General features: G+C 33.8%; 3 protein-coding genes across 3 annotated transcripts in view; 1 reads left to right on the top strand and 2 right to left on the bottom strand.

Moving 5' to 3' along the window:
- Positions 1-4,142: 4,142 nt before the first annotated feature.
- On the bottom strand, positions 4,143-5,589 carry COX5A (Cytochrome c oxidase subunit 5A). Its single transcript, XM_073082729.1, has 2 exons — positions 5,375-5,589; positions 4,143-4,628 (listed from the first exon to the last, which is right to left on the bottom strand). Exons 1-2 carry the CDS (start codon positions 5,509-5,511, stop codon positions 4,307-4,309), a joined length of 459 nt encoding a protein of 152 aa, XP_072938830.1. The 5' UTR covers positions 5,512-5,589; the 3' UTR covers positions 4,143-4,306.
- A 583-nt stretch (positions 5,590-6,172) lies between these two features.
- Positions 6,173-8,327, bottom strand: PSR (bifunctional arginine demethylase and lysyl-hydroxylase PSR). Its single transcript, XM_073082720.1, has 3 exons — positions 8,125-8,327; positions 6,935-7,638; positions 6,173-6,771 (listed from the first exon to the last, which is right to left on the bottom strand). Exons 1-3 carry the CDS (start codon positions 8,195-8,197, stop codon positions 6,385-6,387), a joined length of 1,164 nt encoding a protein of 387 aa, XP_072938821.1. The 5' UTR covers positions 8,198-8,327; the 3' UTR covers positions 6,173-6,384.
- A 453-nt stretch (positions 8,328-8,780) lies between these two features.
- Klp10A (kinesin-like protein 10A) overlaps positions 8,781-15,599 on the top strand; it is a 62,392-nt gene continuing 55,573 nt past the window's right edge. The window contains exon 1 of the mRNA XM_073082710.1: positions 8,781-9,210. Within this exon, the coding sequence (XP_072938811.1) occupies positions 9,150-9,210 (61 nt within the window). The 5' untranslated portion in view covers positions 8,781-9,149. The remainder of the gene's footprint in view (positions 9,211-15,599) is intronic.

The following is a 15,599-nucleotide window of genomic DNA, read 5'->3' as shown; positions in this document are numbered from 1 at the left end:
CAAATACAGTGTAAACTCCATGTAACGTCACTCGATTTAACGACAAACTCTATAAAGCGTCGAAATCAATTGGCTTAGTTGGTTTAGCTTGTATTCCATACAATGATACACTCTACATTGCATTACACCCACTCTCAATAACGACCACAATTGAGTAAAAAAATACCTTTTAAGTTGCTAAAATTAGTAAAAACTGCGCACCAGTGTACGTTCTTTTGTCGCTTTATTATCCTAGCCCGCAATAAACTCGACTGTCGGCATCATGCATACGGAACTTTCTAAGAAATTCGTTCTTTTGTTTACCAAGATGCCTCAATATCAGAAGATATGAATAATATAATGAAAAAAATACAACAAAATTACTGGTGCAGCAAAAGACGTCAGACAAAAAAAAAACAACACGCAATAGCGTTCAAATAAGATTCTTTTTTATGTACATAACTACTAACACTAGACTGAAATAAACTTTTTCTTTTTCTAATTCTGATTTTTCTTCTCTCCATTTAACGACCACTCTCTATAACGCCATAAAATGCACAGTCCCTTCAGTGCCGTTATATAGAGTTTACACTGTAATTGTAAAAAAACTCACATGTATCATTAAATACCACTAAATACAAATTAAAAAACAATCTGTAAGAAAATAACTCTACGTACTATTCGTTACTACGGACGAAACTATTCGTTAAATAGTATTGATTGAAAAGGTTTTAATACATCATTAAATTTAAAAAAATCCAAGGGACAACAATGTCAGTGCAAATAATATTTCTTCAACTATAAGCAAATTAGGACCAACCGTGTATGCAAGTTTGGGAGGCGAGCCGGCGCGCAGCGGTAGCCACTTGTTATATCTTAGCCAATGTCTTTATTCTTTATCACAATGTTCACGGTTATTCACGAAGTAGCATTTATACGAGTGATCAAAGTGATTTTATAGCTAATAGACAGTTACGTGATTTATAGTAAAAGCCACAGACCGACCGTATGTAACTATACAAGTTACATGTATATACGTACATACGTACAGTTTATAAGATTCAATCGCAAGATCTCTCTAAAATCTGTTATCTGTATATTAATGCAACATATTTTACACAAAAATAGTTAAATTTCACAAGTTTCAATCAAGAAATTTAAAAGTACACATAATAGTTATTAATGAACTAAAACTAATTTTATTACCAAAAATTACTCAAATGGCAATCTATTGATTACCTAATTCCATTAACCATTGTTGTTAGCAATTTTTTCATATATTAATTCACATTTAATTAAAAATATTGGTAACTGCAGGTTATTCGGCAGATTTTAGGCTTAAATCTGACGCTACAAGTGTATGACCGGTGTGCAACTTCCCTTAGGTAAATATTAGCTTAATTGACTCCTGTTTGATGGCGCAGTGAGAATAAATAATATATTGTGATGTTTGTTTATTGAAATAGCAGTGAGGCTATTAAATAGTTAAATATGTGGTCAATGTTTATGTGGTATACTTGTAATGTAACGATCCCGGTATAGGTCGACCTCGAATCATATAAGAATAATTTATTTTATTTATAAAACTTAATTTATTAATATTAAAAAGGCAAAGTAGAAAAAGGGCTATGACGGCATTTTTTTGTATATAAAATTCTTACCTCTGTTGCCATTAGCCGTAGGTTCGTGCAATATTTTCTTTTATTTACACCTTATTTATTCATATATCATACCACAGTAATTATCATACTGTTATGCGGATCGAATGTAAATATATTGGCGTAAAACAAATTATACTTACATTAAATTATGGTATAGAGAAATCCTAGTTGTAGATAGTTGTTTCTACCTGTAAATATTTTAATCTTGATTCACGCATGTTATACCATCCGATATATTATAACACATTAGTACATTAGTACATTATAACTTGTCCTAGACAAGTTAAGTGTAAAATAAACTTGAACCGTGATGAAGAAGGATCATATTTGATTAATGCTCCAAAAGTTATTCAGACTACCCTTAGTTTAATTTGAATGTAGAACATCTATATTTATCCCTAGAATTGGCTTTCGATTTTAGTTTGCGCCAATATTATTACAACTGTGAAAAAAGCTGTTTATTATAATATTATAAAACACTGTATTTATTGTAAAGATATTTGAACTATGTTGCGGCATTTTGTCGTATTATTCAATTATATTTCTTTCAGATCATACTCTTCATTCTTAGATATGAAAGTCGTGGTCGGTTCAAGAAATCTTTATTGAGACATCCTAGTGATATACAAACCCCTCATGATGTAAATAAAGTACTTACATTCCTTTAATTTATAATTTTATTTATTTAAGTTATCCGTAAGGTGCAATGTTGTTCATTTAATTTATTTTGTAATTATTAACTATTGTTATGTCTAGTCTTGATTCTAGTCTTATGGTATTAGTAAATCGTTCTAGTCTGTGAAAGTGTGTACGTTGAGAGAGTGAATGGCCGAATTTAGATCTTTAACGAACTTTTCTATGTCATTTAAAATTGTAACAAATTTATATAGTTGAATTTATTGAATATAATTAACTTAGTCCAGTGCATATTCGATGAGCGATCGAAAGCATCCTAACGCAGGGTTTTTACAACTGCGTCACTATGTATTGTGTAGGGTCTAAAGAAGCCGTAAAGTAACCCGAGGCTTGCGTCGGCGCCGCGCGGCCACCGACCAGCCTACAATAGGTTGTATCATCCACGTTAAACGTTAAGATTAAATTAATTAATCCAATATTTATAAATTTTAAATATAGTTGCCGAGGTTAAGGTAGTTGTCATAGAAGAGTACAAATATTTCATATTGTATAACTTATTTTTATTTTACGAAAAGACAGTAACAACTATTATTATTTATTAAATTATGTTTTATTCTTGTTTTATGTTTTCCTTGTTTTCTTCAGGTCTTTTGTTTTGTTTAACTTAATACCATGTATGTTTGAGTTTAGACCTTACGAATAGAATGAAAAGCACAATTTTGTTGTTAAGTCAATGATTTGTGATTGTAAATATTTTGTATGACTGTGTGAATATTACAATCATTAAAGTATTTACGTATATCTGGAGTTCTGATTTTAATCTTATCGCAGGTAAGTAATTGTATAAAGTGAGCAAAATATGATTACTGTAAGGTATTTCGTAATTTCGGTAAATTTTCATTAAATAAAACCTACATGGCGGTGGCAGTAGCAATCTTTTAATAACGGTAATTAAGATTTTTTATACTTACGTGTAGCATCTTTTTAGGTTTGATTCAATTCTGTATAGATTATATCGGACAGAAGTTAATGGTTATTCTTAGCGAATGAAGAAGGCGGTTCGACTTCAGCGATACCACCGCCACACCTATTTTAGCTTAATAATAGGAACCAACCCATATCTGGGGTTGATTACAGACTGAAATGCAAGGGCGGCAGTAGCCACTTACCATCAAGTGAACTGCATGCTCGAATGCCACTCCTATATTATAAAATATAATATACAACTTGAATACTCTTTTAGTATAAAAGTCAACTACTACAAATACAGACTAAATTACTAGTGTGGGCAAGAGTACTAAACAAATAATCAATCTCTGACCGTCTTCCAAAACTTGCCGCCCCAGAGTAAAGTAAAATTTTTATCTCCCGGGAAATAATAAAATTCTTCCAGTCTCAGAAATTAAATTTTGCCATCCAGTGAAACTTAAAAAAAAGCGTATTGCGACTGCATGTCGCACATCGTGCTATTGGCGTGGGACCTGCACCCAGCTCACAACTCTGGCCTAACATTCAAACAGATGTTTGCATGTGTGTAATAATTATGTGAAAGTATTAAATGAACTACATATTGATAATGTTGATTTAGAATGGGAATTAAAGCTCTTTACAAAACATTTGAATTTAGTCACTTAACTTTCACAGATTACTTTTTTAAAATACTGATGATCATTTTAAATCAATCAAAATAATGTAATAAGTAATAGCACAGGGTCACACTAAATTTATATATCGAACTGAATTTACACTGTAATTATAACTAACTGTATGTGATTGAATTAATATCGTTAATAATTTTAGTTTTTTGTGACTGTGGCAAAATTTCCAACATATTGTGATATTTGTCAGTAAAAATGAAACACCAAGTTTATAATTCTAATGTTTTTACATTAGACAAGCTGGTCGATTATAACATTCGGAACTAGAATAATTCTTTGAAGTGGGCACTTCTCACAATTCAATAAAATAAAGTCGACAACAAAACTATTATACAAATTTTTCTACAGCTTAAACTGATAACACAAGTCGCCTTACATCTCATAAACATTTTCTAAAGCTAATTCAGGCTTGTCATAGCCAAGTTCCTCTGGTGTATCAATTCCGAGTTCGGTAAGTGTTGGCTTGATTTCCTGGATGATGTATGGGTAGATTTCGCCGACCTTAGGCCCACACTTGTTTTTGCATGCCTCAAGGAACCTAACGGCGAGAGCATAGTCGTTGACTCGCCTGCAAGCGTGCAGGGCAGCTTTGATAATGGTGGGGTCAGGTACCAAGTCCATGCCGCAGAGGTCATTCATTCCCTTGCGGATTTCCCAGCCGTCAATGTCTTTTCTGTTGAAGAATGCTTCATATCTGAAACGAAATACAAATATTGTTATTCTTTTAATCCTCCCATATAGTTAATTTATAGGCACATGGCAACAGATTTCATGTTTCGTCTATGAAATGATGTATTTGTATAGATAAATAAGGAAAATAAATTTTATATAACAACTTGTAGCTCAGTAACATATGAGTCTGACTGAGGTATGGTAACTATTGGTATGGTATTGGTATGCTATGACAACAATTTTTTTATATAATATTAATGATAATCTTTTTATTACAAAAATTTAAATATAATTATATCAAATGACACACCTATTAAATACTTGTTTTAGGTTAATTCACTTCCTAAATGAGAATGTTGTAGAATTATCGATTAGACATTTTACATCATCTTGAGCCTGCAACACAATAAATGGCAGGCATAACAATGATGCTGTTTGAACAATATATCTTGCAGATTTACCCTAAATGAGATTTTTTCTAGTAATTGGGGAAGCGAGGCATATAATATATCGATTATACATAGATTTAAAGTCCTGGTATTGCAATTTTATCTATGTGTTATCTATATCTAAAGTACAAGAAAAGCATGCCCTTACAATCCTATCGACTGGACGCATTATTTCCGCAGCCAAAAAATTGGATAGTTAATGAGAATACAGCAATATTGATGTAATAATAAATAGTGAATAGTTAAAACATCAATATGCCAAAGGGTTATGACAATTTTCAATTACATAACGTCATGAAGTTTTTGGTCTAGGACTAACCTGCGGTCGAATTCTTCATCGGATTCGACGGGGCCGCCATGCGATCTCCTGGCGGGGATCACTGCGGTGACCCTTGTAGCGGGCACCAGGGACCTCTTGAGGACATTCACCAACGTTCCCGAAGCAGATTTCAGCATTTTGTTCTGGAGACTCACGAGAACTTTGAAAAGGATAACAAATGGCTGCCGAAAACCATAGACTAAAAATCGTTCACCTATTTGACAGCTCTACGATTGCCAGCTTTGGATTCATACGTCAATAGTGTTGCGCATTGTCGGCGCATCATGTGTCTATGAAAGCTTTTGCTTGTGCAATATGCTAGTGCAGATGACACTACTATATTTGTAAAAATAAGTATATAATATCAAATATAATTCATTAATTACATAGCAAAATATGTATTTGCACTCTGATGCCTTTATTTATTAATTCTGAGGTCATCTTCAACTTTATAAAATAACAACATCAGTGTTAAAAGCTGCTGATTTCAAATTTGAATAAAATACTAACAGGAAACTTCCCAATTCAAGCCCTAAGACCAACCAAACATTGACTAATCCAAGAGTACTACTGATAACCCATTTGAAATAGGCTACAAGTATAAGCAACATTAAATATTTACTATAAGAGGCGTTTATATTACTTCAATTTCAATAATGAAGTAATAAGTACTTCATAAATATAAATTTGGAATAAAAGACATGACAGATCTACTCACTATAACTTTTTTCTTTCATGCTTTTGGGTTCCATAACTTCCCATTGCAACCTTACCTATGTATATCATAAAAACACAAAATTGACAATACTAAACTTTATTTGATAGTTGTGTAGTCACTTTAACAAAAAATATATTGCTCACTATTTGGAAAACAACAATGTTAAATTAGCCATTTCATTAAATCTAATAATACAAAATGGGCTCCTTACATACAAATATAATAACTGTTAAGAATACATTTGAAAGTTGGTGCTTCTGATTATTGCTAGGTTTTATAAGGCATAATCATTTCATGCTTTTCGTTTTCTCTTTTTTTTGTGCGCAGTGATGCTTTCTTGACCACTGTCGTCTTCACTGGAGCTGTCAGAAGAACTGCTGTCACTGTCACTACTAGAGGAGCTGCTGTTTGAGGAACTGTCTGATGCAACCCCTGTACCCTGACTCAAGTCCATACTGCTGGCCACCTTGTACAACTCAGGGTCCTTACTTTCTAGAACTTTGACCCACTTCTTTGATAGTTTGGGGCGTCCTCTGACAGTCTTGTGCCAAACCACAGGGAAATTTGTACGACTGCAAAAGTTTTGTGTCACTGCAACTGTGTCATCAAGGTTGAGAACCACATGCCACCAACCACCAGGAACAAATACTGTTTCACCTGGTTTCTGAAGTATTTCAACCTGTAAACAATCATGTCAAATTATTATTACATATAGAAAAAAATATGATTAGAAAATTAACACATAACATATCAACTTAAACCATTAACCATTTTTATTTTGAAATTATACCTTTGTCCAACAAAGAAACTGTGATGAGTTTATTATGAAAATATTAACTTACAGGCTTATATTCCTTGGGCCAAGTATCAAGTTGAGTTTTAGGATATATAAGTTTAAACCATGTAATAGCTTCATCTCTTTGCTTTCCACCCATGACTCCAGTCACCTTGATCAGCTCTCTTGGGGTCTGAGTTGGGAACAAGCACCATCTTTTATGACCAAACACTAATGCATTCCAAGCACTCGTACCCAGAGGATCTATGTGTATACCAGTGCCGGATCTCTGTGGTCCCATGACAAACCAACGGTATGGAGGCCTCCTCTCCTCCCCACAGTATTTGAATAGGTCATCCCTAAAATATTTAGGTACTTCATAGTCCTCGAGAAGTTTCTTCCTTCTCAAGTGCTCACCAAAACTACTATCAAAAATATAAAGTGGACTATCATCAGTCGTTGTCCTCATGTACTCTATGTAATACTTCATCTTCATCTTAACACTATAACCCTCATTATCTTCCCCACACTTAAATTTTTGGTTCCGATACTTTTTGGCAAGTCTGTCCAGCGTCCACTTGTGGTTGGCACGCCAGTTCGTTTGAACATTTGTTATGACTACAGGTTTGTAAATCTTCTCATATCTCTCAATGAACTCCTCAGGAGATGCTAAACTTGCATCTATTCTGTCAGCATTATCGTTGCATCTGAGGAACTCTTCAAATTTTCCTGCATATTTTAAAGCTGTCCATTGGTGCTTATCAGCTAATTCTGTGGGCACAAGATAACTGTATATTTATTTATACTTAACAATGCAATTCATTTGTATCAGTGTCACATAACATTATTATTGTCAAAGAAAAGATTATTAGTAGGTTTATCAAGTTTATCTGATAATTACAACTCATGTTTTGGCAGATAGGTTATGCAAATTGGGTTACTCAATGCAATATCCTTAAAATAAACCAACGCTTTTCTGAACAAGTCTTACGTTTCGCAATTATGTCCGTTGTATGAATATTAAAGCTTTGAGTAACCGTAAAAAAGTCGAGGTCGCACTTGGGATGCGTGACTACCTCTATAGATCATTCTAGAACTATACGATATGAATAATTACTAATACAAAGTAAATTATAACATGAATTTCAAAGTTTTAAGATTAGAATAACATATAAATTCATATTTGTTTATGAATCCATGAAAAGTTTTTAAACCCAATGAACTCATTTACAACCTATTCACAAGTGATGTACTCACCGGGTCGGGCCTTTCTCTTAACTTCTTTAATACGTTTTTTTGCCTTGTGCGATAATTTATATTCACTATCCATATTGATATTTATTTGTCTTGTATTAAAAATATTTCCTATTCTGGATTTATTTAGCCTAAAATAATTTGATTGACTGATTGGCTAACTGACGTAACGCCTACCTATCCTATCGTCTGGCTAGGCTACGATGCTTTGATGATCAGATAACTGTACTAGAAAATATACTAATTTTATTGGTAAACAATTTAAGACCAACATGTACATGTACAATATCGTACAAAAATAATTTATTTTTATTTTAAATATCTTTTTTTCAATAAAACCATTCCTAATTTCATTTCTCTTAAGATAGGAAAGGAAAACCATGTGTATAAAGAAAAATTATCAGTACGAGTATCCGAGCTATGTTGTCTATAGCTGAAGAAATAGTGAAGTGAATTTCAGTTCTCTTATTCCACTCGTTTAATAATATTTTTCAATAAAATTGTTTTGCATTCTAAATTCATATTAAACTGTAAATTTATTAGCTTTATCAAAAATATTGCATTTAAAAAATTACTCGAGGAGATGACAATTTTCATATATGCAACTATTACTTTTATAATATGATTCAAGTACCAACTATGGCAACATTAGATAAATTTCCAATGCATTGTGGTGTTCATACTAATAATTTTGAGAATTTTGTGTTGTAACCGAAATAATTTAAAACACTGCATTTTTTGCTTTAACAGTTCTATTTCATTTTACAATATTTAAATCATATGCCTTGTTTTTCTAATTGCAAAAAAGTGATTGATTTGACTCTTGTACCGAAACAAATTTGAAACGTTCCAGTCTGAAGTTTATAGCTAGCTCGATATAACTGTCAATCTGGGTGTAGTGTAGAAATTTATTTGTTATTTTCACCGGTTCTTATGTGTGATTTCCGAATGTGTTAGACTATTTTTGAACAATCGTTCATTGCGAAATAATGTTCTTTAGTGTATGTGGTGCATAAATCTGTGCAAAAATGGATGACGGTGCGATGAGGATCCAGTCGGGAATCAACATCAATATAAAAAGAACAGATGGTGAGTAGGAACGTGCTGGAGAGCTCAACGTTTTGTATTATAAGTTTATTAATTTGGGTGTAATTCCGGAGTATATGATGTCCCCAAAGTGCGGTAGAATATGTGACGTTTTTCTTCATTTTCCAATGATTCACACGTAAGACAACTTTGATGAATCAGATCGACTTTTACCCAATAAGTTATTGCTTAGTGTGCATTCCACATTTTAACGTTATTATGTTTTGTATTTCTGTCCCTATAAACGTTTACTGATCCTCTTTTTGCTATTCATAAGTTACCCCTGATTTTATTAAATTTAATATAATGTTTACGCACCCTTTATATCACAATCAGATTTACTCCATAAAACTATCTACTACTTCTCCTTTTTTTACTAACACAAGCATTGCATTAAAGAAATCACTATCTATTCATCAAGTTTTCAGCAATTCATAGTAAAATCACATCTAAATTAATTATTTTACTAAAATGAAACTGTATTTGCTAAATAATTTCTTAAATTATGTCTCTTAAATGAAAGCTCAAAAGATTTGCAATATGAAATTATTTCCTACAAGAATTTGTGAAATATCTGATAGAGCTTTATAGCTCCTCTGAGGCAGTCTTTATTTTTTAAAAGTAACAAATAGGCATTTAAATTGTGTGATATTTAGTGGTTGCTACTGCTCATGGATATCTAATATCAATCCCAAATAGTGTTGGAGATCTAATTATGGTACGTCACTAAATGCCCTCTGAGGATTAAGTTGTGCTTGTTAATTGTGCCTGCATTACCACACTTTAATCCAGACCACTACAGTGTTTAATACTTTATATTATAACACTGAAGTTAATATGGTTTTTTTCTTGCCATAGTTGATGAATATTTCTAGGATCTTTAAAATGTGAAACTGTTGGATATGTAGCGGAATAGCCATAGATTCCATTGTTTTCAAATAATTCCCATATGATTAATTTTAGTCCAACTTCGAACATTATTACCCCATTGCTAGGATCAAGCCCTTTCCCGGGATACTAGGAGTTTAGACCCTATTGATAGACTTTTTGTCCTTAATTTCATTATGCGTCTTAAGATCTCCTCTGATATTGACTCTCATAAGATTCCAATCCGGAACAATAAAGTAGTAAGACAAATTTTACACTTTATACCACATTGCTTCAACTGTTTTGTATATGTAATGTCATTTACTGCTTAATATGTAGTTAGTGTAATTTGATACATTATTTTGTTTCATTGCAATATCACTTCCTGTGTTGTGTGAGATCAGGTTTCAAACACTTGTATAAATGGGCAGAGTATGTCTATTTTTCGAAATCAGTTACTTTTAGTTTGAATTTTATGCTTCTTACATAGGGTTAATTTAAATGGTGCTGAATTTTTTGTCACCTTGCTGGACGTGGGTCTCTTCTCATAACTGAGACATGCATCAGATTAGTAATGCAGCATACTTCATGATGCAGTGTATTCTCCCATGCCTTGTACTTCATGCAGCATATTCAAACACGCCATGTTCTCCACTATGTAGTGTTTACCACCATGTAGTGTTTTCTTACACTATGTACTTGTCACAATAGTATAATAGTAATACAGGCTGTATTTTAATTCCCTTAATCCTAATTCCGATTCCCATGATCTATGTTAGTCAGACATACAAATAAACATTTTAGGTAGGTGGTCTTATGTACCACTAGTAATAAGTACTATCAATTTTATCTATCACAGTTCGAAATTTGACAATTTAGGCAGTTAAAAATTTAAAATTGCATAATTTAGTAAACATAGATTGGTTAAGATTAGTTATTACTAATAGATGTTTGTGTGTCATTGTCACCCATAACAGAAGATGCTAGTGTGGGCTATAAGTGTGTAAAATTCTAGTATATTTAATTGGAACATACAAGGATTTTCTTAGATTTTATTTAGTTTTTCTGGGCTCTGCAGCTCCACTTACATGTTTTATCACAATTTGCATGACTTGGTATAATTGATTAGCTTTTTCTTTTTACGAGCTTACAAACAGACTTCATAATATTGTGATCCCTTTAACTTTTTTTATATTGACAAATTTACATATTATTTTATATAATAGATGTGCCCATTACATTAAACCCTTGATATGGTATAGTGGTAATTTTTTTCTATCATTACAATAGAGTAATTTGTAGTGCTGTGGCATAAATGTATAACTAACAATATCAACATTAGAACAAGAACACAAAAGTATTTTATTTTGAAGTCAATTAAAAAGTATCCTATCAAAACAGATAGATTAAAGCATCTATAAGAATGATCAATGTAATAGGCAATATTGAAGCGAAAGTTGTAGGGCGTGGGTCAGTGGAATACGGTATACTTAAATCGGGCGGCGAGGACGCGCCTCGGCCTTGCGCCGAGCGGCCATATACGGCGCGAGGCTCCGGCACCGCATACACCGGCCACTGTTTTACTTAACAACTTATTATTGTACGTATTGGTCTATTGAACTAGTCGAAACAATGATTAAAGATGGCGGGAACCTGGGAACGCTTGTAGTTCCATGGCGCGGTACCACCGCCACGCGTAGCGCCACAACAACATAATGCCACACGCAGCTCATATGATTTTGTCATAACAGCAGTGCATATTGTATTATGTGTTCTAGTTTGAATTTTACGGTACGGTCTCTGCCTTGGAAGTCAGGAACTAAAGACTAAGGTAGAATGCCCCGAGCGTAGAGACGCGTAGCGCGTAGTTCTGATATGCAGCAATGCATCTGTAAGTAGGCTTTCAGTTCTATTTGGTCTTTTTTAATGGACTGTACGTATATTATCAACATCAATTTTATATTTATAAAACAATAATCGCGGCTGCACTACAAACTGAAGTTAATATTATGTGTCTGCCTACAGCGTGATGCATGCGCAAAAACCTACTCTTCGGAAAATATGTTGACATTGGCTGCTAATAGCCAAAATACGTCAAGGAGTCTGCACGGTATATCACGCAAGTGCACTATTCATATCTCTGTCGGCGTATCACAATCAATATTTCAGGTCATACAGCGAATGTGGTCGATGTTTGGATGGTTGAGACTATTTAATTGGTTGTTAGGTATCATTAGGTAATCGATATCATACCTGGTTGGAGGCCATCACGTAACTTTTGCAACTTAGTTGACAGCTAATCCTCACTTTCCTGAGGCATATTTCAAGCCTCTCCTAATTGTAGGATTAACCAACTTTAAGACTCACTAACAGGTATTTATACTGTTGTCATTGTATAAATTGATCTGTCGTGAATACTCAACTAAACCAGATGGCTAAAATAACTAAAACGTACTTCGTTTTGTACCAACAGGAAAACGCCTTTTAATTATTGAGAAGATTGTTGATAATCATCTTTGATTATTACAGATGCTATTTTTCAAACGCTAGATTTATATTAGATTAAATTTTAATTTTTCAATGGTTTTCTGGTGTGCACTGTGCGGAGTGGAGTATACAGTTTAACTCATCAGTTTAATGAGAGTTTGCCAATATCAAAGAAAAGCAATATAGTGTATAAAATGTTATGTTCGCACAGGAAGCTGTCAATACAGAGCGTGCGCACTGCCGGCAATAAAATTGAATAAATAGACAAGGTTATGGCGCGCATAGACGTATATAATAGCGATTAGCCTATCATGGATGATTTAAATATTAATATATAAAAAAATTGGTACTAAACACGCTAATTTAGTCTTTTGGGTAACGACATGCTAAAGCCGAGGATTGATTACAGATGTCCGTTGAATAGTGGCACCGATCGGTATACTATCGACGTCCTACATATTATGACAAAACTTACTAACGGTCAGAATAAAAATCCCCAAAAAAATAAAAACAATTATCCACGCACGTACTAATTTAATAATCTAATCATTTTTCGAATATTAGTGTGTGATGCGCTATCTAGGCTAGGCGATACGAGTTAAAGCTGTTGTAAATAAAAAAAGATAAATAATAAAAACATCGAAGGAAAGCCAGCTTAATTTTCTTATATTTAACAAACTCGTATTCCCTATGACTCAACTTTAATATTCTTGGCAGCAAAATCGCTCAGTTGTCCATTCCTTCCCTATTTGTACATTATTGTAAGTCTGCCAAGATTTTCAGGACCATTACATAAATGAGTTATCAGTAGGTAATTGTCACTATATTCGTAGATTCGGGAGTCTTCTATATAAACGCCGGTATGAGAGATTTTCAAAGCATGATCCTCACTCCTTTGTAATACTAGGATCAGTTTTAGTCACAATTGTAATTAAAAAGTTAGATGTCATGAGGAATTCACAATTATTTTTTGTTTCGTTTCTCCAACGTTCCTTATTAAATGCTGAATATTTCATATTTCTTTACTTCTATTTTAAATTACCTTTAATAAATAAAATAAATTTCAGTGCTCTGTATAATGTAGATTGCTGTAGAGGCAAAGTTACGTCAGTCCAAATGTTATTTTAAAGATCTTGCGATTATGAATAAGTGATTGTCGGTCACGCGCAATATTTTGACAAAAACGCGTTGCACTTTTACGTAAGAAGCATCCATCGTCTAAAGGTCGATCCGGTGATGGTCTGGTGGACGATTTCCACATTAGCACGGACCACGAGGACCGGTTAGGGCAGCGTTAGCCTACGATTGGATCGGTCTGGAGATGGCGCCTGGTGGACTATTACCCCATAAACATGGTCTGCGAGGACTGGTCAGGGCCGCGCTCGCCTACGACTGGATCGGTCCGGAGATGTGTCTGGTGGACTATTTCTTCATAAACGTGGACCACGAGGACCGGCCAGGGCCGCCTCCGCCTACGACTGCAAGGTTGCGTCATCGATAAGCCCTCGATGATGCTGCCTAAGCCACGTTTGAAATGTTTTAATATAATATCGTCTTGTTCTAATGCCGTTTTAATCTATTGTGCATTTATCTTGGGTTCGTATGCAAGGTTATTTATGTTTTTATTTTTATACTCATATGATACGTTTAATAATATTAAGTTAATGACCGGTCTTTAGATAGCGTTTTTGAGTTACATATTCATTACACTCCATCCAAAATGTCAAAGCAATGACTTAAATAGTTAACACCCATAAGTGTTACGTATTTGTAGGAGGGTCGATAAATCGAGATCTGGTATGATCTACATCTTCTAAATTTCTTTTCACATAGCATACTATCTTGCTACAATAAAATTAATGTGTTCTAGGTATATGTTGATGTTTCTTTTAGTACGAGTAGTATGTAATGTCCGTATCTTCGGTACGAACCTGCCTCAATGCCGTCACGGCCGAAGGTTGTCTCATCGATAAAACCTTTAACGAGACACTTGACGACAGATTAGTGTACTTTACGTTGTACACGTGGTGCCGTGTCCTATATTTTGTCATTAATACCATTTATACGGTCTTCGTCTGTCAAGAATGATGTTTTTATTTCAATGACCAAGACTTGTAAGCTTGGCTATACAATTAAAAAGATTACCATTCACCTACTTCTATAGATAATATAACAGTAAATACTAGATTAAAAAATGTAATTATTGTGATACGGAACTTATCTTTTAGCGAACCGTTCAGTCACGCGGTTCTCTAAAAGAACTTTGGTGATATTGAAATTGCCAATGTCCTTATTGTCTATAAAATATATAAGTGTAATAAATGCCCCCATTATGATTATCTATACAATGCAACAAACATTAATTGTAATTGTTCAGTTAACTAGAAATAAATACTTAATCGAATCTACAATATTGTTACAACTATAAACACACACGCACACACAGTAATTCAATCAACTTGACACAGAACAAATTAACATCAGAAAATAATTGCTATTAACATACTCGTAAACCTACAAAGTCGCAAATCCATAATGAGTGTAGACGGCCAACTTGTTTTTACATAGGTTCGTATACGGAGTTCCACGCTAATATTAGCTGAGGGCTTCCGAAGGAAACCTACTTCAATTTTAATAGTAGTTTGCAAGTCTATTAATAATGTCTTTATGTTTTTCTAGGCTATTGCCGAATATTGATCTAGTACGTTCTGGTACAGCCAATTCAATGCAATATATTTACGTATGTAGTTCATAACGTTAAAAAGTCCCAACAGATGACTAAACGTTGTGGTCACAAGGTCGCTAAGAATTTGTTCGCAACCCCTCTATACCCAAGAACTAAGTGGAAATGCCACTTAGGCACACACACGGCGTAAACAGTGTTATAATTGCTGAGTCAAACGCATCCTGGACAAAATCCTACTAACAGTACTGTTTCAATCTTAACATGTCTTTAATATATTTAAGTTACGCGTCGTCGAGAACGTGCGGTCGGCGACCGTCCTTGCGTGCCCTGTCGCATCCTAGATATGAGCCGA

This window comes from Epargyreus clarus, unplaced genomic scaffold (assembly GCF_041222505.1).
Source record: "Epargyreus clarus isolate Ecla_fem2 unplaced genomic scaffold, WU_Ecla_fem_2.2 ptg000003l, whole genome shotgun sequence".
NCBI lineage: Eukaryota > Metazoa > Arthropoda > Insecta > Lepidoptera > Hesperiidae > Epargyreus > Epargyreus clarus.
Note: the sequence above shows the minus strand (reverse complement) of the source record. Positions and strands in the feature narration are given on the sequence as shown.

Coding starts and splice junctions, on each gene's coding strand:
- COX5A (XM_073082729.1), bottom strand. CDS start 5,511: ATGCTGAAATCTGCTTCGGGAACGTTGGTGAATGTCCTCAAGAGGTCC. Junction 4,629..5,374: donor GATGAAGAATTCGACCGCAG/GTTAGTCCTAGA, acceptor ATTTCGTTTCAG/ATATGAAGCATTCTTCAACA.
- PSR (XM_073082720.1), bottom strand. CDS start 8,197: ATGGATAGTGAATATAAATTATCGCACAAGGCAAAAAAACGTATTAAA. Junction 7,639..8,124: donor TAAGAGAAAGGCCCGACCCG/GTGAGTACATCA, acceptor TTGTGCCCACAG/AATTAGCTGATAAGCACCAA. Junction 6,772..6,934: donor GGCCCAAGGAATATAAGCCT/GTAAGTTAATAT, acceptor GATTGTTTACAG/GTTGAAATACTTCAGAAACC.